Source organism: Equus asinus, chromosome 13 (assembly GCF_041296235.1).
Source record: "Equus asinus isolate D_3611 breed Donkey chromosome 13, EquAss-T2T_v2, whole genome shotgun sequence".
Lineage (NCBI taxonomy): Eukaryota > Metazoa > Chordata > Mammalia > Perissodactyla > Equidae > Equus > Equus asinus.
Window position 1 is genome coordinate 61,863,699 of NC_091802.1, and position 25,413 is coordinate 61,889,111.

Sequence of the window (25,413 nt, forward strand, 5' to 3'; positions counted from 1 at the left end):
GGGCAGGGGCAGCTGCCCGATATCAGAAACCCCAGAGCAGCCTCTATCTCTGATGGGCACCAGGCACCCTGAGGAGCAAACCCAGCGCCAGCAACGGGTGTCACTGGGCAGTACCTGGAGACTTGCTGGGCATGATGAGACCCCCAGCCTTGTCTGGACAGTGTGAGACCCAGGCAGGCCTGTGACCTGCTGCCCAGGGACAGCCTCGTCTCCTCTGGACAGTGTCCTGTGTCCAGCCGGGTGGGAGGGGTCTGGGCCAGGGCCCTGCCAGGATTCACGGAACCTCTGTGCAGGGATGTCAGGCCCAGCCCGGCTCTGGGAGTGCCTGTAGCAGGTGGACCCCACCTCAGGCTGTCAGGGCACACTGTGTGGGTACATGGTCAGGGCACCACCCGCTTCAGTCCTCCTATCAGAGACCTCGTCCCTCCCTCTCTAAGAGCTGGGTCGGTCCCCCATGGGGAGCGCGCCTGCCCCACTCCGGGAGAGAACAGGCGGAGGGTGGACCCTGCCCGGGAGGCGTGGCCGGGTGCTCCGAGCCCGCAGGCCCCTCCCCCGCGGACTGCGGCCTTGGCAGCCGGAGCTCGATCCCCGGCTGGGCCGTCTGCGCCATCCCCGGGTCCCTCCCTCGTCCTCGTGTTTCCCTCCCCTTGGTCCCAGTATCCCCCGTGTCCCCACGTCCCCCGCCCCTATGGAGCAGCTGCTGCGCACCGAGCTGCGCACCGCGACCCTGCGCGCCTTCGGGAGCCCGGGCGCCGGCTTCATTAGCGAGGGGCGCGCCTACGACACGGACGCGGGCCCCGTGTTCGTCAAGGTCAACCGCAGGACGCAGGTGCACCCCCCAACCCTCCCCACTCCCCCGCCCGCGACCGCGGCCTGAGCCGGCCCCGCCGGGCTGAGAGGAGGAGGGGGTTGGGGTGGAGGTGGGTGGGAAGAGATGAGGGGAGTGGGTAGGGGTAGGGGTGAGGGGAAGGGGGAGGGGCTCGGGACAAGGGGCAAGGTAGCCTCTTCCTGGGCCGGGCCTGCACTCGCAGCCCGGGGGCAGCCTGCCCGTGGCCTTGTGGAGCTGGCACCTCCAGGGCGAGCAGGGCCCAAGCATTTTCTGTGGGATCCCGGGGTTTTGTCTGCTGCAGGATTCATTTATTTCCTTTTGCATGGATGCACAGGAGTTTTTGGTTGGTTGTTTTAATTTCTCTACCCTCAAGCATGGGGGCGACGAGGTTTGGAGTCCGGCTACTTCTGCCCCTCCTCGAGACCCAGCGCTGGCCTCGGGTTCTTCGCACCCGTGGGCTCTCCTCAGCAGGTGGGAAGAGTCAGGAGGGAGGCCAGGACCCCAAGAAGGACCCCAAGGGCCAGGGGAACACTCCCTCTATTCACAGTCTGTGCTTTTGTTTGGTTTCCATGGCTTGCGTGAAATATTACTGTTAACTAAATATGGAAACTATAACACCTTACAAATGAGGAAAGCACCCAGGTGCCAAGGGCTGTGCTGCCTGGGCCGTGCTCTGGGGGCTGTGGCCCTTTGAGGTGTGGCAGTGGTGGGGGGTGACCCCTCCCAGTCCCCCTGCAGCCCTGCCCACCTCTGGGATGGATGAGTGGTTGGGGTTGGTCCAGCATCCCTGAGCTGTTGGCACAGGGAACGGTTGAGGAATCTGACTTCAGAACTAAAACCCGTCAAAATGGTAAGCCCCACCTCCGGGAAGCAGTTTTGGGTTCAGGGTTTACGCTGTCCTGGAACCTTCACAGCTGGTCCCGGGAAGCTCCTCTAGGCCCGACCCTTGAAACTGTCAGTGCTGGAACCTTCACAGCTGGTCCCGGGAAGCTCCTCTAGGCCCGACCCTTGAAACTGTCAGTGCCGGCACACCATAGCGCGCAGTCAGTGCAGGAGAGCAGGGACAGGTGAGGCCTTCGGGGCGCCGACAGCCCCTGCTCCACGATTCCAGGTGTGGTTGGCAGTTAGCCTGGTTTTCCTGTCAGGTGCTTTGCATTAAAGGATGGCATTCTTTTCCTGTGTGGAAATAGATGCTTTGGTCTCGTTCATGATGGTTAACTTTTTTAAACATGCAAGTCTGTAGTTAGAGATCTTAGAAACCATTTTATTAAGTGCAGTTTTAACTGAGCTATAGTCTACCTAAGGTGAGAGTTCACCTAATTTAAAGTTGGGATATTTGTGGGAAGTGTTTTAGAAATAGGAAGGCCCCTGGGTCCCAGTGGAGGCTGTTCTGCTGCTTGGGGGAGCGGCCCATCGTCTTCTCTGCTGGGTGCACAGCTCCTTCCCAGCCCCCAGGCCCTGCTGGGTGCTGTCCCTGAGGACCGGCCCTGGACCCAAGGCCAGGCCCAGCCCATCTCCCAGCCCCCGCCTTCCCCTGCCCCAAACATGTGCCCCAGTTGCTTCAGCATGCCACCCCTCCTTGCTGTAATTGCTTGAGGCAGTGAGGGGTCGAGTAAGCCAGAAGGGGACCCAGGCCTAGCCCCAGCCCCTCCACTAACCCGTACTCTGGGGCACCCCACCTGCACCCCCTGGCACCCCACAGTACTCCCAGCACTCCTGGAACCTCCCTCTGTAGCCTGTGCTTCCTCACCTCTCACAGCAAGCACTCGCTGCAGGGATGTCAGCATCCTGCTCACTGCAAGCCCCAGGTGCAGCCTCATCCTTGCATCCCCTTCCCATCCCAAGGGGGCCACGTTGCACCCACTGCCTGAGCCGCCAGTGCCTGGCTCCCAGCCAGTTTTCAGAAACTGAAGGTCCTGGTGCTTGTGATTCCCCGCGGTGGCTTCTGTTCAGGGCTGCGAGCCACAGCCTGGCTGCAGAGGCCACTGTTGGAGTCCGAGCTCATGCAGTATTGTGGACGCAGGCCCGGCAGATGTTTGAGGGGGAGATGGCCAGCCTGGAGGCCCTCCGGAGCACTGGCCTGGTGCGGGCACCTCGGCCCATCAAGGTGATTGACCTGCCAGGAGGTGGGGCCGCCTTTGTGATGGAGCATCTGAAGATGAGGAGTTTGAGCAGGTGAGCGTGAGCATGTGTCTGTGTGAGAGAGAGAGAGAGTCAGAGACAGAGATGGAGAGAGGGAGAGAGACAGAGACAGAGATGGAGAGAGACAGAGAGACAGAAACATAGAGAGGCAGAGAGAGAGAGAGAGAATCAGACAGAGAGACAGAGAAAGAGGGAGAGACAGAGAGAGTTAGACAGACAGAGACGGGAGAAGGAGCAGCCTCTTGCTGAGCTGCTCGCATAACTGGGCCCAGTTACCAGAGGCAGGGCCAGGAATTGCACCGCCATTCTCAGTGGTAAGGAGGAGTTCTTGCTTGGTGGTGTAGGGCTGGTGTTAGGTTAGTCTGACTCCAGTGAAGCTGCATAGAAGAAGCGTGTTTGAACCATCCCTTGCCTTGTGCTGGAGAGTGCACCCATGCCAGCTCAGTTTGGGCAGAGCGAGGTCTGATCTAGTAATTATCTGAAGTCCTTAACATTTTTTCTAATTATTAAGGTTATGTATATTCATTGTAAAAGAAAAAAGTGGAAAACACAAACTCATGTGAGAAGACATAACCACCTGTAATTCCATCAGCAGGGACGAGCCACTGCTGACTTGTTGCTGCTGGATTGTCATCCCAGTCTTTTCTTATATGTGACTTACATTTGTTTCTACCAAAGTTGGGGGCTGGTTTTCCACTTTCAGGCATTTGTCCCTTAATCCCCACGCCCCTTAAGGCTTCTGCTGAAGCCCACCTACCCTCTCCTGCTGATTTTGTTTTTGGAAAGGGTCATTGCCTGCAGCTCGTTTCCCGCTTGTTAAAGAATGCGGAGTAGTTTTTAAGGTATTTAAGACATTTCTCAACATGGAATGTGCTAGCTGCTGGTTGTTCTTTCTCATTTTAATTGGCTGCATTTCTTCCTCCCTCAGTCAGGCATCAAGACTTGGAGACCAGATGGCGGATTTGCACCTTTACAACCAGAGGCTGAGGCAGAAGTGGAAGGAGGAGGCGAGCACAGTGGGTATGTTCAGGTTGCTTTCCTGTCCCTGACGTGGCTGCACCTACCCTGGATGGATGCCGGTGTGACCATCTCCCATTACACTGCAGTATGACAACGAGATTGTTAAATGAGAACCTTGATGGAGCTGACGAGCTGGTAGAGTTGGCTCATGACCCCTTCTACACCCAGCCCTGCCGTCCAGTGTGCTTGTGGTGGGAGTGGCCTGGTTGATCCGTGTGCTGACCGACGGCTACCATGTGCAGCACGTCCTCAGACCACCCACGTTCTAGCAGTGCAGCCAGGCCTGTCCTGCTGCTCTGCTGAGGTCTGGCACGTGAGAGAAAGACAAGCAGCTCTTTCTACCGACAGGCCGGAGGGCTGAGGGTGCTGAGCCCCAGTATGTGGCCAAGTTCGGCTTCCACACGGTGACGTACTGCGGCTTCATCCCGCAGGTGAGTGCCTGGGTGAGGATGCCCCTGCTAAGTGGTCATCTCACCCCTGTATATGGCAGAGTGTCAGTCCCCTGGGCACCAGGAAGATTGACCACCTGATTTCTGAAAGCAAAGTGTGAGCTGGGATGGGGAGAGCAGATGACCTGAGCCTGGAGTGGGTGGGAGCCGTGGGGAAGAGCATTCCAAGCAGAGGGAACAGCAGGTGCAAAGGAGGATACGTGATGAGTGTGGGGGACTGAAGCAGGTGGGGTGGGGCAGCACGGGATGTCAGGAACTAAGTCCTGGTCACTCAGCCTTGGGCCTTTGAAAAATTATTAGCACTATTGAGATGTAATTCACATGACATAAACTCTGCTATTTTAAAGTGTACAACTCATTGGTGTTTAGCATATTTACAAGGTTGTGCAACCATCACCACTATCTAATTCCAGAACATCTTCATCACCCCAGAATGACCACGACCCATTAGTAGTCACTCCCCACTCCTCTTGCCTCAGCCACTGGTAACCACCAATCTTTCTGTCTGCGGATTTGCCTGTTCCGGACATTTCATGTAAATGGAATCAGACGATACATGGCCTTTTGTGTCTCTCCCTCGTGTGGGTGGAGGGCGATTCTCCCAGTTTGAGGGCACTTGGGGTAAGATCCTGAGGAAGCCTGAGGCAGATTTAGGGATCCCATTCAAGGGGCAGGCCTCACAACTGGGGTCCCTGGAACTGCACATGGTGCTTTACCAGGCTTGTGAGGACCCCCTAAACCTTGGCTAAAGCTGGCTGCCCGAGGGTCACACACCTGTCTGGAGCTAGTCGTAGTGGTCCCAGGCAGGCACAGCTGAGCATGCCTTGTCCTGCTTCAGCTGTTGAATTTAAGAGCTGGGAGGTCTCCAAAGACTTGGCTGACCTCACACAGTGGCTTTTCAAGACCCGAGGAATGAAGTGCACAGAGCCCCAATGTGTGCAGCAGATGAGAATGGGGCTGGTCCATTAGGGACACGGGTGGCCCTGAGTGCCCCTTCAGACTCTAGGATCAAGTAGCCAACTTAGATCAGCTGCACCCCGGCTAGGAAGGGGTGAGCGACCTGGGAGGACACCTGCTCTGCCTCCTCGAGCTGTGAGAAGATGGCCTTGGATGTAGCGCCTTGAACCAGCCCCAAGTTCCTGGAGGCTCCCTGCCCTGTGGGAGGGGTGAGTGGGTGCTTGGGGAGCTGCGGCCATGGTGGGGCAACCCTGAGTAGTGGCTGTGTGCTTCTCAGACACCTAGTGCGCTAAGCCCTGTTGGGACCACTGGCTCCATTGAACTACTGCCCCGACTTAGATTCCCTTCTAAGTGCTTTATCTTACTCAACTCACCCAGTTGCCATAGCAACCCTATGATGTCGTTGACACATTTTATAGATGAGGAAACTGATACACAGAGAAGCCAAATGATGCTTCTGAGGTTATGCAGCTAGTAAGTGGAGGAGCCAGGATTTGACCCAGTCTGGCTTCAGAGCGTGGGCCCTACGTGCCACACTAGCCTGCCCCTGTGTCATGGTGAAGGCTGGGTCCTTCCACCAGCTGTGTCCCCAGGTAGCCCTGCCTTTGGCAGCTCAGGGGAAGGTCAGATCTTTCCATGGGTGAGGGGATCACGGTCCCTTTCTGCAGTTGGAGGGATTGGGCTAGCCAGCACTGGTCTCCAGCTCTCAACACTCAATCTATGTCTTTTATGACCTGGTCATCCAAGATTAAGACAGAGCCTTGGATTCTGGAGGCCAGGGCAGGCAGATGGGGAATGAGGGGCTGCCACCCCGTGCACATCAGGCTGTTTGGGGAGGGGGCCTCCCCACCTGCTTTCGAGGTGCACCTAGCACCAAGGGGATGAACCCAGGGCCAAAGCGACCATAGCATCCAGCACAGGGAGTGTCTCCATGCTGAGGATGCTGGCCAGAGAGATCAGGTCCGATCTCTGGAAAGTTCCTCCTCTAAGGAACTTCACAAAGTGACCCTCTGTATAAAGTAAGCTTTGCATCCTTTTTTAAAAAACAACTCTATTAAGGTATAATTGACATAAAATAAACTGTACCTATTTAAAGTGTACAATTTGGTAAGTTCTGGCATATGTACATGCCCGTGAACCACTCACCCGGTCAGGTCAGTATGTAGATCCATCGCCTCCAAAAATGTCCTTGCGCCCTTTTGTCACATCTCCCTCCTGCCCCTTGGCAACCACTGATCTGCTTTCTGTCACTATGGATAAATTTGCATTCTGTGGAATTTAAGATAAATGGAATCATATGGTATCTCCTCTTTTTTTGGTGTGGCTTCTTTCACTCAGCACAATCATTTCGATATTCATCCATGTTGTTGCATGTGTCAAAAGTCCGTTCCATGTACGATAAACCACAGTCTGTTTATCCATTCACCTGTTGATGGACATCTCAGTTCTCTCCAGGTTTTGCTTTCACAAGTAAAGCTGCTGTGAACCTTCACGTACAAGAGTTTGTGTGGACAAATGCTTCCATTTGTCTGGGGCAAATACCTGGGAGGGAAATGGCTAGGTCACATGCTAGGTTCATATTTATAACTTTTTTTAAGAAACTACCAAAATATTTTCCAAAGTGGTCGCACCATTTTACATTCACACCGGCCACGGATGAGAGTTCCAGTTCCTCACAACACTTGCTATTTTCCATTTTTAAGAATTATAGCCATCCTAGTGAGTGTGAAGTGGTATCTCACTGAGGTTCCATTTTCCCTGATGACTCAATGATGTGGAGCATCTATTTATGTGCTTATTTGCCATATATTGGGGGCATGAACATTAGGATTATTATGTCCTTATCAGTTGACCTCTTTTCCACTGTGAAATGACTTTCTTTATACTGATATTCTTTGCTTTGAAATCTACTTTGTCTGATATTAATATAGCCACTCTAGCTTTCTCTTGGCTAGTATTAGCATGGCGTATCTTTTCTATCCTTTTAACTGCTTTCTGTTTTTATATATAAAGTGCATTTCTCATACACGGCTTATAATCAGGTCTTGCTTTCTTTTTCCAACCTGTTGATCTATGTCATTTAATTGGGGTGTTTAGACCATTCACATTTAATGTGCTTATTGATACAGCTAGGTTTGAATCTGTCATTTTGCTATTTGTTTTTTATGTCTTATCCATTCTTTGTTCCTTTTTTCCTCTTTACCTGCTCTCTTTTGGAATAATTAAGTGTTTTGATGATCTGGTCTTCTCCCCTTTGTTGGCTAACTGCAATATTTGCTGTTTTCTTAGTGGTTGCTCTAGGGTTAGGCAGGTTCCACGTCTAGCGCTGTCCTGTGGTCCCAGCTACAGCACCAGCCTCCTTTCCCTTCTTGCCCAGGTGAATGAGTGGCAGGATGACTGGCCGACCTTCTTCACCCAGCACCGGCTCCAGGCACAGCTGGACCTCATTGAGAAAGACTATGCTGACCGAGAGGCACGAGAACTCTGGTCACAGCTACAGGTGGGCACAGCAGTTATCCTCTGGGAGAGGGGCTGTCCTCTTATGAGCCCACCACATTCATGTGGGGCCCTCTGGTAGAAGTGAGCCAGATTAGGGACCACTGAGCCCTGAAGCAGAACTAGTTAAGTCGTGGATGCATAAGGGCCTGACTGTTGGCCTGAGCCTGGGAAGAGGGTGGGACCTGAGGACATACCTGGCCCCTGAGTGCACCTCTCACCCACTAGCTCACCAGGCACTTAAACCTCAGACTTTGCTCATGTGGAATGTAGGTGCCTTGTAAATGGTGGCATTTACTATTACTTTCTTATCCATGCTTGCTCCATTCTTCCTTCTCTGTCAAAGCACAAACGTCTCACCTCTTAGAGCAGTTATGGGCGGCAGATGCCCTAGAGTGACTAGTTTCAAAACATAACTCTCAAAATGTTAAAAACAACTCACATCAATCCAGGTGAGGATGCATCAAAGAAAGTTTATTTAACTCATTAACTTCATTAATGAAGTAACCAGTAGGATGCAAAGAGGTGCAGATACATGTGCTGTGAAATAAAGAATAGTAGAGGAAGTTTGCGAAGTTACGCACACAAGAACTCCACTCAGGTTGTATGGTTCCTATTCTACAGGACAATAAGACTGTAACCTCTGAGGTTCTCTTCTCTACTGTATGGAAATCATTAGTACTGTAGAGTTCCTGAACCTAAATTAGTTGTAAATAGTAAGACAAACTTACATTCCCCTGCAGTCAGAGGATCCTTATCTTTGTGCTTGGTAGGCGGTGCCATGGTTGGACCCGGAACACACACGAGGTCATCTTTGCCTTATTTCCAAGTATTGGATGAGGAGACTGTGGCTCAGGCTCATGATAACTCCGTGTACAATAATTATTTTTTAGGTGAAGATCCCGGATCTGTTTTGCGGCCTCGAGATTGTCCCGGCCCTTCTTCACGGGGATCTCTGGTCGGGAAATGTGGCTGAGGATGACACGGGGCCCATTGTTTATGACCCTGCTTCCTTCTATGGCCATTCCGAGTTTGAACTGGCAATTGCCTTGATGTTCGGGGGTTTTCCCAGATCCTTCTTCACTGCCTACCACCGGAAGATCCCCAAGGCTCCGGGGTTCGACAGGCGGCTGCTGCTCTATCAGCTCTTTAACTACCTGAACCACTGGAACCACTTCGGGCGGGAGTATAGGAGCCCGTCCCTGGGCACCATGAGGAAGCTTCTCAAGTAACCGGGGCGGCAACACCAGAGGCGGCTTCAGGGACGAATAAAGCCACTCGGGGTTTCAGGGATGGGACTGCTGTGTCTTAGTTTCACCTGCGTCTCTATCCTCCATGCGGTTGGGCTAATTTACAGGGGGTCCAGAGCACCGAAGAGTCTTCCACAGGCTCACTACGCATCATAATCTGGGGGGAATTTGGTTATTTTCATGGTAGTTTTATAGAAATTCATACAGATCTGGGGTTTGCTTAGGCAGAAGTTAGTGTCGTGTCCCCTGTGGACTCGGGGCTCCTGTTTTTGGCTCAGGCAGAGTTAGGGACCATGAGATGGGCCCCACCTCTTGAGTAGCACCTCTGGGGCGGAGTAGAGCTCCGAGTTCACCCCTACTGCCGTGGGACAGATGGAAGGAAGGCCCCGGATGTTGTGGGGATCCGGCCTTCTGGCCGCAGCCGCTGCGCAGCCCCTCTCCTGTTCTCCACTTTTCGGCTGTTGTTTCCCGCTGTCTAAAAAAGGAGTGAAGGCAGAGAGAGTGCCTTGGGCAGTGGGGTGTGCCTGGAGCGTCCAGGGTGGCTGCTTTGTTCCAGATGTCGGGGACGTCGCTGTGGAAGAGGTCACCCGAGGGCAAGCGGCGCCTGGGCGGGGTCTGCGGCCATCCACGTGCGCGTCTCTGAAGACAGGAGACCACGCCGTTATCACTCCTTGCAAAACCACCAGTTCTTTCCTGGCGGTATGCGAGCTCAAATTTCTCTTTTCTGCAAAGTGTGGTTGTCTAGTGGACCTCGCGCTCAAGAGACCGTTCCCGCTACAGACAGGTGAGCCCGTTGACGTTCTAGAAAGAAGTCCACCCCAAACGCATCCTTCCAAATGTCTGACGGCTTCCAAACACAGCCAGCCATCGTCGCAGAGCCCACAGTTTGTCGGACGCGATGATGCGACGGGCGTAGCTCGCGCGGGCAGGGGAACCGGCCGGGGCTGCGGGGCCCATGGTCAAGGGGCCGCGCTTGGGACGGGCCTGGGGTCTCCTCCTCCAACCCCTTCCGTGACTCCGCTCCCGACCGGTTCCCACCCGCCCACGGCTCAGACACAGGTGACAAGTCCACCGGCGGGCTCCGTCCACGCCCCCGGGTCCACCCGCGGCTCCGTCCGCGCCCCTCCTCGACTCCTCCCCCGGCTCCGGCCGCGCCCCTCCTCGACTCCACCCGCGGCTCCGCCCGCGCCCCTCCTCGACTCCTCCCCCGGCTCCGGCCGCGCCCCTCCTCTACTCCACCCCCGGCTCCGCCCGCGCCCCTCCTCGACTCCACCCGCGGCTCCGCCCGCGCCCCTCCTCGACTCCTCCCGCGGACTCCGCCCCCAGCTCCGTCCTCGCCACCAGGAGCGGGCACCGCCGCGTCCAGGCTCCGTCTTCCCCGCCCCACCCGCGGGCTCCGCCTGCACACCTCTTCCGTCTCGCCCCAGACACGCGGCCTTGGGGTCCTCCACAACCCACCCCACCCGGCCTCGGCACCGCCTCCGCGCGCACTATTTTGGCGGCCGGCGCGCTCCGTAGCGGGGCCGGTGCGCGAGGTCGGAGGTCGCGAGGCGGGGCTGGCGCCGGTTGCCGCCGCCTTTGCCTCAGCGGCCGTCCTGCAGCCTCATCCCGCGTTCCGCATCCGTATCCCGTGTCCAGCATCCTCCTCTCGCGTCCCGCATCCGCATCCTGGTGCTGCGCGGGCCCAGGCTCCGAGGATGGCCCTGAGCGAGGAGCCGGCGGCGGGCGCGCGGGAGGACGGCGCGGAGGAGGGGGCGCTGGCCCGCGGCGGGGTCCTGGAGGCGTTCGGCGACGGCGCGGAGACGCGCGAGCTGCTCGGCCGCCTGCGGGCAGTCCTCGGCGACCGCGCGGCCCGAGAGGGCGCGTTGGAGCGGTTCCGAGGTGCGCGTCCACCCGGGCCGGGGGCAGGGGCCCGAGCGCGCGTCCGCGGGGGTCTGGGGAGGAGGCAGGGCTGGACCCTGCCACATTCCCTGCGTGGTCCGTGCCCCCTGAGGTGGCCCAGGCCGGTAGAGGCGCCTGGCGGGCGCACACCTGAGAGAGCCGTACTTGTGCAAGGGCGGCCTCCCCTGGGTCGGCGGCTCCTCCCGTTCTCGCCTCCGTCGTCGCGGGGCAGCGTGGGTGGTGTGGAGGTCGGGGTGAGGGCGGGGCGTGGACGTCCGCGGCGGCCCTAGCCTCCATCCCGCCCCACCCCGTCCTGGGCCCACAGCACACGGCTCCTCCGAGACAGTGGTGAGCGGCGGACGCGCCCGTGGCCCTGCCAAGACCACGTGCGCAGCCCGGGGCCGAGCGCTTCTGCAGGCGTGCGGCGTGGCGGGTAACGCTCACGGTGGGTTGCTGGGTTCGTCTAAATTCTCCACGTTTGGGCAGACCTTTGCAGTTGCCTATGACGGGCAACTTCCAGACCATTCCCTAGGATCCCGCAGGGAGGCAGGTAGGTAGGGAAAAGGTGGGGTAGGGTTTCGGTAAAACCATCTTTGTGGACCCTTTCAGCTGAGGAAAGTTCTTCATAATTCTGTCTCCCTCGGTTTGCAATGACGGCTCTCAGAGTGCGGCAGAGGCGCAGTGTGGCCTGCCGAGTGGAGAGAGCGTCCGCTTTGGCAGCTCGTCCCTGGGTTTGAATCCTCCCGCTGCCACTTGGGCTAGTTGCTGGATTGCTCTGCGCGCGTTTCTTTGGGTGTCCGCTGGCGTTAGCACTCACAGCATCTTGTGCACAGAACTGTTCTGAGAGCGAGGGAACAGCCAGGGACCGTTCCCGGGAAACGGCCAGGTGTGGAGGTCTGTGCAGATGAGGGCTGCCATAGGCGCAGCGGTCCGTGGGTCTGACGGGAGCACTTCCATCCAGCAGCGGGTAGGAGTAGCATCAGGCTGCCTGAGGTTTAGGACGGGGTGATGTGAGGGCTTGGGAGGCGGTGCCGGAGGGCACGTTGCTTGGGTGTGTTTGGCAGAGGGAGAATTAAGAGAGAGGAAGGTGTGTGTGTGTTCAATGAAGGGGAGGAGTTAGTTTGGCTGTTGGCGGGAGAGGGAAGGAAGGAGGAGTGAGGGAGGGTTCAGAGGAGGTGGGAGAGGAGGCCGGAGGGGAAGGTGTGCTGAGCAAGTGAAGAGCGTGAAGCCGGGACACAGTGGCCCTGAGAAGCCTGGGGGGCCGTGGGGGAGCTCCCCCCAGGTGGCCTGTGGGCTGGGGAAGAGGAGCTGCCCGCCAGAGGAGTCAGCCAGGGAGGACGCAAGGGTTTCCGGGGCTCATGTGCACGTTTGCCTTAGTGATGTTAATGCTCATGTTTTTCTTTTTAGTAATAATGGACAAATACCAGGAGCAGCCTCACCTGTTGGACCCACACCTTGGTAAGAATAGAGGCTGGTGATGTTGATGTTGATGATTCCATCACACATGGTTACACAGGCCTTGTGTGGTGCTAAGGTGTGTGTGTGTTTTGTGTCGAGGTGAAGCACCAGGTCTTACTCGTTAGCAGGGCCTGGCGGGTTGCTTTTAGTGACCTGTGATAGTGGTGTGAGTTCCAAGTGTTTTCTAGGCCGTGGGCAGGTGTATTTGAGCTACTGTCTTCCTCGCTGCTGTGGAAAGAACACATCTCTTGCTCCCATGAGGGCTTTAATCTGTTTGCCTCTGGGTGCCTCTGTGGTCATGTCCGTTTTACAGATGGGGACTCTGAGGCTTGGGTTTCCTTAACTGTAGAGTAAGGGGAAATGACTTTGTTCCTTTTGTTTCTCATTGTTTTTTTGTTTGTTACCTACTTCATACTGATAATTTTTTCTTTCTTGTTTTTATTGAGTTCATAATAGTTTATATCAATGTGAGATTTCAGTTGTACGTTATTTCTTGATTATCACCACATAACTGCTTCCTTTCACCCCCTGTGCCCACTCCCCATCCCCCTTCCCCAGTAACCAGTGAACTGTTGTTCCCTTTGTCCACGTGTTTGTTCATATTCCACATATGAGTGAAATCATCTGGTGTTTGTCTTTCTCAGTCTGGCTTATTTCGCTTAGCATAATTCCCTCCAGGGCCTTCCATGTTGTTGCAAATGGGGTGAATTTGTCTTTTTTTATGGCTGAGTAGTATTCCATTGTATATATTTGTATACACTGCATCTTCTTTATCCAGTCATCAGTTGATGGGCACTTGGGTTGCTTCCCTGTCTTGGCTATTGTGAATAGTGCTGCAGTGAACATAGGGGTGCATATGTTACCTTGGATTGGTGATTTCAGATTGTTTGGTTAGATACCCAGTAGTGGGATAGCTGGGTCATATGGTATTTCTATTTTCAGTTTTTTGAGAAATCCCCATACTGTTTTCCATAGTGGCTGAACCAGTTTGTATTCCCCCCAGTGGTGTATTAGGGTTCCCTTTTATCCACACCCTCTCCAACATTTGTTATTTTTTGTCTGGGTTATTATAGTCATTCTAATGGGTATAAGGTAATTATCTTAGTGTAGTCTTGATTTGCATTTCCCTGATGATCAGTGATGTTGAACATCTTTTCATGTGTCTATTGACCATCTGTATATCTTCTTTGGAAAAATGTTCATATCCTCTGCCCATCTTTTGATGGGGCTGTTTATTTTTTTGTTGTTCAGTTGTGTGAGTTCTTTATATATTTTGGAGATTAACCCATTGTCGGATATATGATTTGCAAATATTTTCTCCCAGTTGATGAGTTGTCTTTTTGTTTTGTTCCTGATTTACTTTATCTTGCAGAAGCTCTTTAGTCTGATGAAGTCCCACTTGTTTATTTTTTTCTTTTGTTTCCCTTGTCTGAGAAGACATGGTGTCTGAAAAGATCCTTTTAAGTTCGGTGTCAAAGAGTGTACTACTTGTATTATCTTCCAGGAGTTTTATGGTTTCAGGACTTGTCTTCAAGTCTTTGGTCCATCTTTTTTTTTTTCCTGCTTTATCTCTCCAACCCCGCCCCCGTACATAGTTGTATATCTTAGTTGCAGGTCCTTCTAGTTGTGGGATGTTGGTCCATCTTGAGTCTATTTTTGTGTATGGTGAAAGATAATGGTCTAATTTCATTCTTCTGCATGTGGCTGTCCGATTTTCCCAACACCATCTATTGAAGAGACTATCTTTTCTCCATTGTATGTTTGTTGCACCTTTGTTGAAAATTAGCTGTCCATAGATGTGTGGTTTTATTTCTGGGCTTTCAGTTCCATTGATCTTTGTGCCTGTTTTTGTACCAGTACCATGCTGTTTTGATTACTATAGCTTTGTAGTATATTTTGAAGTCAGGGATCATGATGCCTCCAACTTTGTTCTTTTTTCTCAGGATTGCTTTAGCAATTCGGGGTCTTTTGTTGCTCCATGTGAATTTTAAGATTCTTTATTCTATTTCAGTGAAGAATGTCATTGGGATTCTCATTGGGATTGCATTGAATCTGTAGATTGCTTTGGGTAGTATGAACATTTTAACTGTGTTTATCCTTCCAATCCATGTGCATGGAATCTCTTCCCATTTCTTTATGTCATCATTGATTTCTTTCAATAATATCTTATAGTTTTCATTGTATAAATCCTTCACCTCCTTGGTTAAATTTATTCCTAGATACTTTATTCTTTTTGTTGCGATTGCAAATGGAATTGTACTCTTGACTTCTCTTTCTGAAAGTTGTTTATTAGAATATAGAAATGCAACTGATTTTGTACCCTGCAACTTTACTGTAGTTGTTAATTATTTCTGTTAGTTTTCTGATGGATTCTTTGGGGTTTTATATATATAAGATCATGTCATCTGCAAACAGCAAGAGTTTCACTTCTTCACTCCCTACTTGGATTCCTTTTCTTTCTTTATCTTGCCTAATTCCTCTGGTCAAAACCTCCAGTACTATGTTGAATAAAAGTGGTGAGAGTGGGCATCCTGTCTTGTGCCTGTTCTCAGAAGGATGGTGTTCAGTTTTTCCCCACTGGGTATGGTGTTGGCTGTGGGCTTGTCATATATGGCCTTTGTTATGTTGAGATAATTTCCTTCTATCCCCATTTGTTAAGAGTTTTTATCATAAATGGCTGTTGGATCTTCTCAAATGCTTTCTCTGCATCTATTGAGATGATCATGTGGTTTTTATTCCTCATTTTGTTAATGTGGTCTATCACATTGATTGATTTGCACATGTTGAACCATCCCTGTGTTCCTGATATTAATCCCACTTGATCATGACATATGATCTTTCTGATGTATTGCTGTATTCGGGTTACCAATATTTTGTTGAGGATTTTTGCATCTATGTTCATCACTGATATTGGCCTGTAGTTCTCCTTTTTTGTGTTGTTCTTGTCAGGCTTTGGTATCAGAGTGATGTTGGCCTCGTAGAATGTGTTAGGAAGTGTTCCATCTTCCCTAATTTTTTGGAATAGCTTGAGAAGGGTAGGTATTAAATCCTCTCTGAAAGTTTGGTAGAATTCTCCAAGGAAGCCATCTGCTCCTAGGCTTTTATTTTTTGGGATGCTTTTGATGGCTGTTTCAATCTCTTTCCTTGTGATTGGTCTATTCAAATTGTCTATTTCTTCTTTTTAAAAAAATTTTTTAAAAAAAAATTTTTTACTGAGTTAATGATAGGTTACAATCTTGTGAAATTTCAGTTGTATATTATTGTCTGTCAGTCGTGTTGTAGGTGCAACCCTTCACCCTTTGTGCCCACCCCCCACCCCCCCTTTCCCCTGGTAGCCACTGATCGGTTCTCTTTGTCCACAGGTTTAAATTCCTCATATGAGTGGAGTCATATAGAGATTGTCCTCTGGCTTATTTCACTTAACATAATTCCCTCAAGGTCCATCCATGTTGTTGCAAATGGGATGATTTTGTTCTTTTTTATGGCTGAGTAGTCTTCCATTGTATATATATGTATCTCACATCTTTTTTTTAAAAATTTTTTTATTAAGATGATGATAGTTTACAACCTTGTGAAATTTGTACATTATTGTTAGTCATGTTGTGGGTACACCACTTCATCCTTTGTGCCCTCCCCTCCCCCCCCCCCAACCCCCGGTAACCACTGATCAGTTCTCCTTGTCCATATGTTAACTTCCACCTATGAGTAGAGTCATATAGAGTTCGTCTTTCTCTGGCTTATTTCGCTTAACATAATACCCTCAAGGTCCATCCATGTTGATGCAAATGGGACGATTTTGTCCTTTTTTATGGCTGAGTAGTATTCCATTGTGTGTATATACCATATCTTCTTTATCCAGTCATCCATTGCTGGGCGCTTAGGTTGGTTCCACGTCTTGGCTATTGTAAATAATGCTGCGATGAACATAGGGGTGCATGGGACTCTTGGGATTGCTGATTTCAGGTTCTTAGGATAGATACCCAGTAGTGGGATGGCTGGGTCATAAGGTATTTCTATTTTTAACTTTTTGAGAAATCTCCATACTGTTTTCCATAGTGGCTGCACCAGTTTGCATTCCCACCAGCAGTGTATGAGGGTTCCTTTTTCTCCACAACCTCTCCCAGCATTTGTTACTATTTGTTTTAGTTATTTTTGTCATTCTAATGGGTGTAAGGTGGTATCTTAGTGTAGTTTTGATTTGTATTTCCCTGACGCGCAGTGATGATGAACATCTTTTCATGTGCCTATTGGCCATCTGTATATCTTGTTTGGAGAAATGTCTGTTCATGTCTCCAGCCTATTTTTTGATCAGGTTGTTTGATTTTTTGTGAACCATCCCTGTGTCCCTGGTATGAATCCCACTTGTTCATGATGTATGATCCTTTGGATGAATTGCTGAATTCCGATTGCCAAAATTTTGTTGAGAATTTTTGCATCTATGTCCATCAGCGATATTGGCCTGTAGTTCCCCTTTTTTGTGCTGTCTTTGTCAGGCTTTGGTATCAGCGTGATGTTGGCCCCGTAGAATGTGTTAGGAAGTGTTCCATCCTCCCTAATTTTTTGGAATAGCTTGAAAAGGATAGGTATTAAATCCTCTCTGAAAGTTTGGTAGAATTCCCCAGGGAAGCCGTCTGGTCCTGGGGTTTTATTCTTTGGGATGCTTTTGATGGCTGTTTCAGTCTCTTTCCTTGTGATTGGTCTGTTCAAATTGTCTGCTTCTTCTTGAGTGAGCTTTGGGAGATTGTAGGAGTCCAAGAATTTATCCGTTTCCTCTAGGTTATCCATTTTGCTGGCATATAGTTTTTCGTGGTATTCTCTTATAATCCATTGTATTTCTGTGGAGTCTGTTGTTATTACTCCTCTTTCGTTTCTGATTTTGTTTATTTGAGCTTTCTCTCTTTTTTTCTTTGTAAGTCTGGCTAGGGGTTTGTCAGATTTATTTATCTTCTGAAAGAACCAGCTCTTTGTTTCATTGATCCTTTATATTGCGTTTTTTGTTTCAACAGCACTTATTTCTGCTCTGATTTTTATTATTTCTCTCCTTCCGCTGACTTTGGGCTTTGTTTGTTCTTCTTTCTCTGATTCAGTTAGGTGTAGCTGAAGATTGCTGATTTGGGATTTTTCTTGTTTGTTAAGAAGTGCCTGAATTGCAATGAATTTTCCTCTTCATACAGCTTTTGCTGCATCCCATATGAGTTGGTATGGAATGTTATCATTTTCATTTGTCTCCAGGTGTTTTTTGATTTCTTCTTTAATTTCTTCAACGATCCATTGCTTGTTCAATAGCGTATTGTTTAGTCTCCACATCCTTGTGCCCTTCTCAGCTTTTTTCTTGTAATTAATTTCTAGCCTTACAGCATTATGATTGGAGAAGATGCTTGTTATTATTTTAATTCTTTTAAATTTGTAGAGGCTTGCCTTGTTTCCCAACATATGGTCTATCCTTGAGAACCTTCCATGTGCCCTTGAGAAGAACGTGTATTCTGCTGTTCTTGGATGAAGTGTTCTATATATGTCTATTAAGTCCAACTGTTTTAGCTTTTCGTTTAGCTCCCCTATTTCCTTGTTGATTTTCTGTCTGGATGATCTGTCCATTGATGTGAGTGGGGTGTTGAGGTCCCTTACTATTATTGTGTTATTTTTAATATCTTCTTTTAGGTTTGTTAATAGTTGCTTCATGAACTTTGGTGCTCCTGTGTTGGGTGCATAGATATTTATAAGCGTTATTTCTTCTTGATGAAGTGTCCCTTTGATCATTACATATTGGCCCTCTGTGTCTCTCTTTACCTGCCTTATCTTGAAGTCTGTTTTGTCTGATAGAAGTATTGCGACACCTGCTTTCTTTTGTTTGCTATTAGCTGGGAGTATTGTCTTCCACCTCTTCACTCTGAGCCTGTGTTTGTCCTTGGAGCTGAGGTGTGTTTCCTGGAGACAACAAATTGTTGGATCTTGCTCTTTAATCCATTTTGCCACTCTGTCTTTTTATGGGGGAGTTCAGTCCGTTTACATTGAGGGTGAGTGTTGATGCATGAGGGCTTAATGCTGTCATTCTGTTGCTCGTTTTCCGGTTTTCCTGTGTTTCCTTTGTTTCTCGTCCTGTGTGTTTTAGCCTGTCCATTGACTTCTGCAATTTCTTATGCTGGGTTTCTTAGATTTTTCCTTATTTATGTTTTGTGTCTCTGTTCTATTTTTTAGTTTAGTGGCTACCCTGAAGTTTGTATTCAGAATCTCGTGTATAACATAGTCCATTTTCTGGTGGTCTCTTACTTCCTTAGCCTAGACTGTTTCAGTCCCTTTCCTCCTCCCCTCCTAAATTATTATTTTCATCTCTTATTCCAACTTGTGTTGTGAGTTTGTGGTTAGAGTGATGATTGTCTTTGCTTTGGTGATTTCCTTCCCTTTATCCTAATGCTGTAGTTGAATATTTGCTATGCTATTCCGATTCTATCTGTTTGTCTCCCTACTCTGTGTTTTGTGACCCCTTTCTCCCTTTTTTTCTTATGTCAGGTGTGAGAGCCTTCTTGAGGATTTCTTGTAGTGGAGGTCTTGTGACTACGAAGTCCCTTCGCTTTTGTTTGTCTGGAAAAGATTTAATTTCTCTCTCATATCTGAAGGATATTTTTGCTGGATAGAGTATTCTTGGCTGAAGATTTTTATCCTTTAAAATTTTGAATATGTCACTCCAATCTCTCCTAGCTTGTAAGGTTTCTGTAGAGAAATCCACTGAAAGTGTGATAGGGGTTCCCTTGTAGGTTACTTTCTTCTGCCTTGCTGCCCTGAGTATTCTTTCTTTGTCCTTCATTTTTGCCATTTTTACTACTGTGTGTCTTGCAGTAGGTCTTTTTACATTGACAAATCTAGGAGATCTGAAAGCTTCCTCCACACACGTTTCTCTCTCAATCCCTAGATTTGGGAGGTTGTCTTATTTTGTTGAGCACACTTTCTGCTCCATTTTCCTTTTCTACGCCCTCAGGAATTCTGACGATTCTTAAGTTGCATTTTCTCATCGAGTCAGCTATTTCACTGAGATTTTCTTCAGTTTTTTAAATTCTTAGTTCTCTTTCTTCCTCTGTCTGGAGCCATTCAGCCTGTCTATCTTCGATTATGCTAATTTTCTCCTCTATGGTGTCTACACGTACATTCAGGGAATCCGTATTCTGTTTTATCTGATCCATTGTATTTTTCATCTCTAGTATTTCTAATTGATTCTTCTTTATAGTTTCAATCTGTTTTGTGAAGTAACTCCAGAACTCGTTGACTTGTTTCTCTATCTTTTCCCTTGTCCTCATTGAATCTTTTGATGATAGTTATTTTGAACTCATCTTCACTTAGTTTACCCATTTCCAAGTCCTCAGGACATATTTCTGTATTTTTATTGTTTTCCTTTTGGACTGGAACTTTTGTAAATTGCTGGATGGTAGAGGAGTGGTTTTTGTGCATGATGATATTATTTGGTTGCGGTTACAGCCTGTTGCCACTAGATGGGGGTCGAGAGCCTTGCATTCTGAGTCCTGTGCCTTCATCCCCGATGGTGGTGCACAGCTTGGGTTGGGAGAGGAGGGGCACTTTGACTCACGATGACCTGGATTGGATCAGCTCTTGCTCTCTGGTCTCTCGGGGCCCTGGCTTGATTGGGTCTTAGCACGTGTAGGCTTTCCCCCGTTAAAGGGTTCCCGCTGCACTGGCGGTGGGAGTCCTGGATGATACCCAGACGTGCGGCCTCTCCTCCGCTCCTTCCCGCACCCGCGGCAGGGATTCCAGTCTCTAGGGGAGGGAGCGAAGTTCTCTCCTACCCTCTTCCAGGTCCTCTGAGGGTGGCTGCAGCCTCTCCGCCTTCCGTCGTTTGGCTGCTGTGGGTCTCTGACGATTTCTGGTATTACGATTTTTTTTGGTTGGAAAGCAGTTGCTCTTTTTGGTTGCAATTTGGAGGGAAGAGAGTCCCGGGTGAGCTCTTGCCATCATGTTGCTGACGTCTTGTCTGTTTCTTCTTGATTCAGCTTTGGGAGTTGTAAGAGTCTAAAAATTTATCCATTTCCTCTAGATTGTCCATTTTCTTGGCACATAGCTTTTCATAGCATTCTCTTACAATCTGTTGTATTTCTGTGGTGTCTGTTGTTTTTCCTCTTTCATTTCGTATCTGATCTTTCTCTCTTTTTTTGTTTGTAAGTCTGGCTAGGGGTTTGTCACTTTTATTTATCTTCTCAAATAATGAGCTCTTTGTTTCATTGATCCTTTCTACTGCCTTTTTTGTTTCAGTTGCATTTATTTCTGCTCTAATGTTTATTATTTCTCTCCTGCTGACTTTGGGCTTTATTTGTTCATCTGTTTCTAATTCAGTTAGTGTAGTTTGAGATTGCTTATTTGGGATTTTCCTTTTTTGTTAAGATGAGCCTGTATTGTGGTGAATTTCCTTCTTCTTTTTTTTCTCTTTTTAAAGATTGGCACCTGAGCTAACAACTGTTGCCATTCTTCTCTTTTGTTTTTTCTCCTTCTTCCCCTCAAAGCCCCCCGAGTACACAGTTGTATATCTTCTAGTTGTGGGTCTTTCTGGTTGAGCTGTGTGGGACACCGCCTCAGCATGGCCTGACAGGCAGTGCCATGACTGCACTCAGAATCTGAACCAGCGAAACCCTGGGCCGCTGAAGTGGAGCCCGCGAACTGAACCACTTAGCCACAGGGCCGGCTCCCGAATTTCTCTCTTAATATGGCTTTTGCTGCATCCCATATGAGATGATATGGTACGTTTTCATTTTTATTTGTCTCCAGGTATTTTTTGATTTCTCTTTTAATTTCTTCATTGATCCATTGCTTGTGCAATAGTATGTTGTTTAGTCTCCCTGTGTTTGTCCCTTTCTCAGCTTTTTTCTTGTAATTAATTTTTAGCTTCATAGCATTGTGATCGGAAAAGATGCTTGTTGTTGTTTCAATCTTTTTAAGTTTGTGGAGGCTTGCCTTCTTTCCCAGCATATAGTCTATCCTTGAGAATGTTCTATGTGCACTTGAGAAGAAGTGTATTCTGCTGTTTTTAGATGGAGTGTTCTGTATATGTCTATTAAGTCCAACTGGTCTAGCGTTTCATATAATTCCACTGTTTCCCTGTTGATTTTCTGTCTGGATGATCTATCCATTGATGTGAGTGGAGTGTTGAGGTCCCTACTATTGTGTTATTATTTTAGGTTTGTTAAAGTTGCTTTATGTACTTTGGTGCTCCTGTGTTCGGTGCACAGATATTTATAAGTGTTATGTCTTCTTGGTGGAGTGTCCCTTTGATGATTATATACTGCCCCTCTTTGTCTCTCTTTACCTGTCTTGACATATTCTTTGTCTGGTTTAAGTATTGTGACACCTGCTGTCTTCTGTTTGCCATTAGCTTGGAGCATTGTCTCCATCCCTTCACTCTGAGCCTGTGTTTGTTGTTGGAGCTGAGATGTGTTTCCTGGAGGCAGCATATTGTTGGGTCTTGTTCTTTAGTCCTTCTCGCCACTCTGTCTTTTTATTGGAGAATTCAATCCAATCCGTTTCTGTTTAGGGTGATTATCAATAGATGAGGGCTTAGTGCTGCCGTTTTGTCGCTCATTTTCTGGCTCTCCTGCACTTCCTTTCTTCTCATCCTGTGTATTTGGTCTGCCCATTCAGTACGTAGTGTTTTGTGTTGTGTTTCTTTGTTTTCTCCTTGTTTATTACTTATGTCTGTGTTCTGCGTTTTTGTCTAGTGGTTCGTGAGGTTTCTATTCAAAATCTCGTGGATCAGAGTCCGTTTTCTGATGGCCTCTTACCTCCTCAGACTAAGCCGATTCAGTCCCTTTCCTTCTCCCCTCCTAAGTTTTTTCTCATATCTTATTCCATCTTATGTTGTGAGGTTGTGATGAAAATGACAAGATTATCTTTGTTTTTGGTGTTTTCCTTCCCTTTATCTTTAATGTTATTCTTGAGTATTCGCTAACCTGTTCTGATGTATAGCTACAATTTTCTGATTTTGTCTACTTATTTATCTCCTTACTCTGTGCTTTATAAACTCTTTCTCCCTTTTTTTCTTCCAGATATGAGGGCCTTCTTGAGGATTTCTTGTAGGGGGGTTCTTGTGGCTATGAACTCCCTTAGCTTTTGTTTATCTGGGAAAGTTTCCATTTCTCCATCATTTCTGAAGGATATTTTTGCTGAATTGAGTATTCTTGGCTGAAAGTTTTTGTCCTTCAAAGATTTGAATGTCTTTCCAGTCTCTCCTAGCCTGTAATGTTTCTGCAGAGAAATCTGCTGAAAGCCTGATAGGGGTTCCTTTGTAGGTTATTTTCTTCTGCCTTGCTGTCTTTACTATTTTTTCTTTGTCATTCAGTTTTGCCAGTTTCACTACTATATGCCTTGCAGTAGGTCTTTTTACATTGACATATTTAGGACATCTGGTAGCCTCTTCCACATGGATTGCCCTCTCTTTCTCTAGGTTTGGAAAGTTCTCTGCTCTTATTTCTTTGAACACGCTTTCTGCTCTGTTCTCCTTGAATACCTATAGTTGTTATGTTGCATTTCCTCATTGAGTCAGATATTTCTTGGAGACTTTCTTCATTTCTTTTTGGTCTTAGTTCTCTCTCCTCCTCTGTCTGGAGCATTTCAACATGTCTATACTCAATTATGCTGATTTTCTCCTCTATGATGTCTACTTGAGCATTCAGGGAATCCATATTTTGTTTTATTTTTTCCATTGTGTTTTTCATCTCCAATATTTCTGGTAGATTCTTCTTTATAGTTTCAATCTCTTTTGTGAAGCAGCCCCTGAACTCATTGAATTGTTTCTCTACATCCTCTGTTAACTCGTTGAGTTATTTGATGATAGCTATTTTGAATTCTCTGTCATTCAGATTACATATTTCTGAGTCCTCAGGACTGATTTCTGGGTACTTGTCATTTTCTCTCTGGTCTGCAGATTTAATATAATTTTGATACTGCTAGAGGGCGTGGCTCTCTTTTGTACATCGTGGTATTATTTGGTCACAGTTACTGCCTGTTGCCACTGGGTGGGGTCAAGAGCCATGTATTGCGACCCCTCCGCCTTCAGCTGAGATCTCAGGCACTTGGGCTGGCACAGTGCGGGGTGGGTGGGAGGAGGGGCACTGTCTCTTCTTGTTCTCTGGGTTTTCTTGTTCTGCTCTCACTATCTGCTCTCATGGGGTGTTGGCTTGATGAGGTCACCCCTGCATTAGCATTCACCTCGGTACAGGCTTTCCCCTAGGCTGCAAGGGCCCTCAGGGATCCTTGATGTTCCTGTGAACAAATGTCCCCTCCCCCATTCCTTCCCTCTCAGAGGCTGCCTGCAGTCCTGGATCCCAGTCTTTTGGGGAGGGTGTGAAGTTTTCTGTTATCCTTGTCCACCGAGGGGGGCTCCAGCATCTCCGCCCTCTGTCGTATGGCTGCGTGGGTCTCTCCGACGTCTTTTGTGTTGTGTTTGGATGTCCTCTCTTGGAGTGTGAATGTCTTTTTCGTTGCATGGTGAAGGGAAGGGATTACTGGGAGAGCTCCCTCTGCCATGATGCTGATCTCACTTTCTTTTGTTTTACTTTTTTTTAGTGATTGCTCTAGGATTTACAATATATGTCCTCAGTTTATGACAATCTGCCTTCAAACGGTGTTGCACTGTTTTGCGTATAATGTAAGAACCTGACAACAGGATTCTCTCATTTCCTCCTCCTGTTCTTTGTTATATATCTTACTTCTGTATGTGTTATAAACCTTACAGTATGGTGTTAGAATTTTTACTTTACACACTCAGTTTCCTTTCAAAAAAATTAAAAATGAGAAAAAAGTCTTTAATATTTATTTATATACTTACATTTCCCGCTTTTTCTTTTGTAGATTGTAGTTTCTATCTGCTATTTATGTGCTTTCTTTTCTTTTTTTTTTTTTTTGAGGAAGATTAACCTTGAGCTAACATCTGTTGCCAATCCTCCTCTTTTTGCTGAGGAAGACTGGCCCTGAGCTAACATCCATGCCCATCTTCCTCTACTTTATATGTGGGACGCCTGCCACAGCATGGCTTGTGTTGCCGGAGAGCATAGCAACATTATTGCAAGGCTTTAAGCTTAGCAAGAACAAATTACAAAATGGGTGACTGAGAAATATGCAATCTGCTGATTCTCATAAATTACTATGCTAGATTGTTTGTGCTTTGGAATCAAAGGCTGGAAGGTAGTATCTTATCAAACATGAAGGCAAGGGGATTAGGAACACCGGGTCCATGCAGGAACGGAATGCCGTCTGCATAACTTGCCAGATTGTTCCCAGGATACTCCCTAAGAGAATGGCCTTGTGTAGGGCCGGGGTACATTGAAGGGGGGAAGACTAGAACTGCTGAGCTTTGACTTGCATATCCCTGCTGGCGTGAGTTCCTGCTATGTTTGTACTTCTTTGCCTGCAAATAAATCCATGGCGATCAGAGGGATGTCACCCCAGTCCTTGAGGCTGATGGTCCCCTGTCCCATTAAATAATATAGAGTGTGTTGTATCTATTATATAGACTGTGTTCTGTCTATTCATTCCTCTGCCCCATCAGCTGGCTGCCCAGCTGGTCTCGGCAGCAGGCTTGCCAAGTGGTGCCATGTCCACACCTGGTATCTAAACCAGTGAACCCCAGGTCAGCGAAGCGGGATGTGCAAACTTAACCACTGTGCCACTGGGCCGGCTCCATGGTATTTTCTGCTTGAAGAGTTTACTTTAACATTTCTGCTAGTATACATTTACTGGAGATGCATTGTTTCAGCTTTTGTTTGATAGTTTGTTTCACTTTTGTTTTTAAAGATGTATTGCTGATTATAGAATTCTAGGTTGACAGTTTCTTCTTTCAGCATTTTAAAAGGTAGGGTTCTACCGCCTTTTGCCTTGTGTTAGTTCTGATAAAGAGTCTGTCTTCATTCTCCTCTTTGTTCCTCTATGTAATGTGTGC

At 48.2% G+C, this 25,413-nt stretch overlaps 2 protein-coding genes across 10 annotated transcripts in view; both read left to right on the forward strand.

Moving 5' to 3' along the window:
• The first annotated feature begins 463 nt into the window (after window positions 1-463).
• FN3K (fructosamine 3 kinase) lies at window positions 464-9,184 on the forward strand. Of its 5 annotated transcripts, none has more exons than XM_014865087.3 (6): window positions 464-829; window positions 2,853-3,004; window positions 3,900-3,991; window positions 4,340-4,422; window positions 7,775-7,897; window positions 8,787-9,184. In XM_014865087.3, exons 1-6 carry the CDS (start codon window positions 689-691, stop codon window positions 9,123-9,125), a joined length of 930 nt encoding a protein of 309 aa, XP_014720573.1. In that variant the 5' UTR covers window positions 464-688; the 3' UTR covers window positions 9,126-9,184. The 5 variants fall into 5 exon arrangements, with proteins under 5 accessions (XP_014720573.1, XP_044600267.1, XP_044600264.1 ...); XM_044744332.2 differs by having other exon boundaries at window positions 482-920; XM_044744329.2 differs by having other exon boundaries at window positions 519-811.
• Window positions 9,185-10,505: 1,321 nt separating this feature from the next.
• Window positions 10,506-25,413, forward strand: part of TBCD (tubulin folding cofactor D) — a 194,283-nt gene continuing 179,375 nt past the window's right edge. For 3 of the 5 annotated variants that reach the window (XM_070483902.1, XM_044744316.2, XM_070483904.1), the window contains exons 1-2: window positions 10,692-11,024; window positions 12,432-12,482. In XM_070483902.1, coding sequence (XP_070340003.1) covers window positions 10,841-11,024; window positions 12,432-12,482 — 235 coding nt within the window. In that variant the 5' untranslated portion in view covers window positions 10,692-10,840. Of the gene's footprint in view, window positions 11,025-12,431; window positions 12,483-25,413 lie in introns of all 5 variants that reach the window. The other 2 variants (XM_070483903.1, XM_014865030.3) reach the window with 2 other exon arrangements.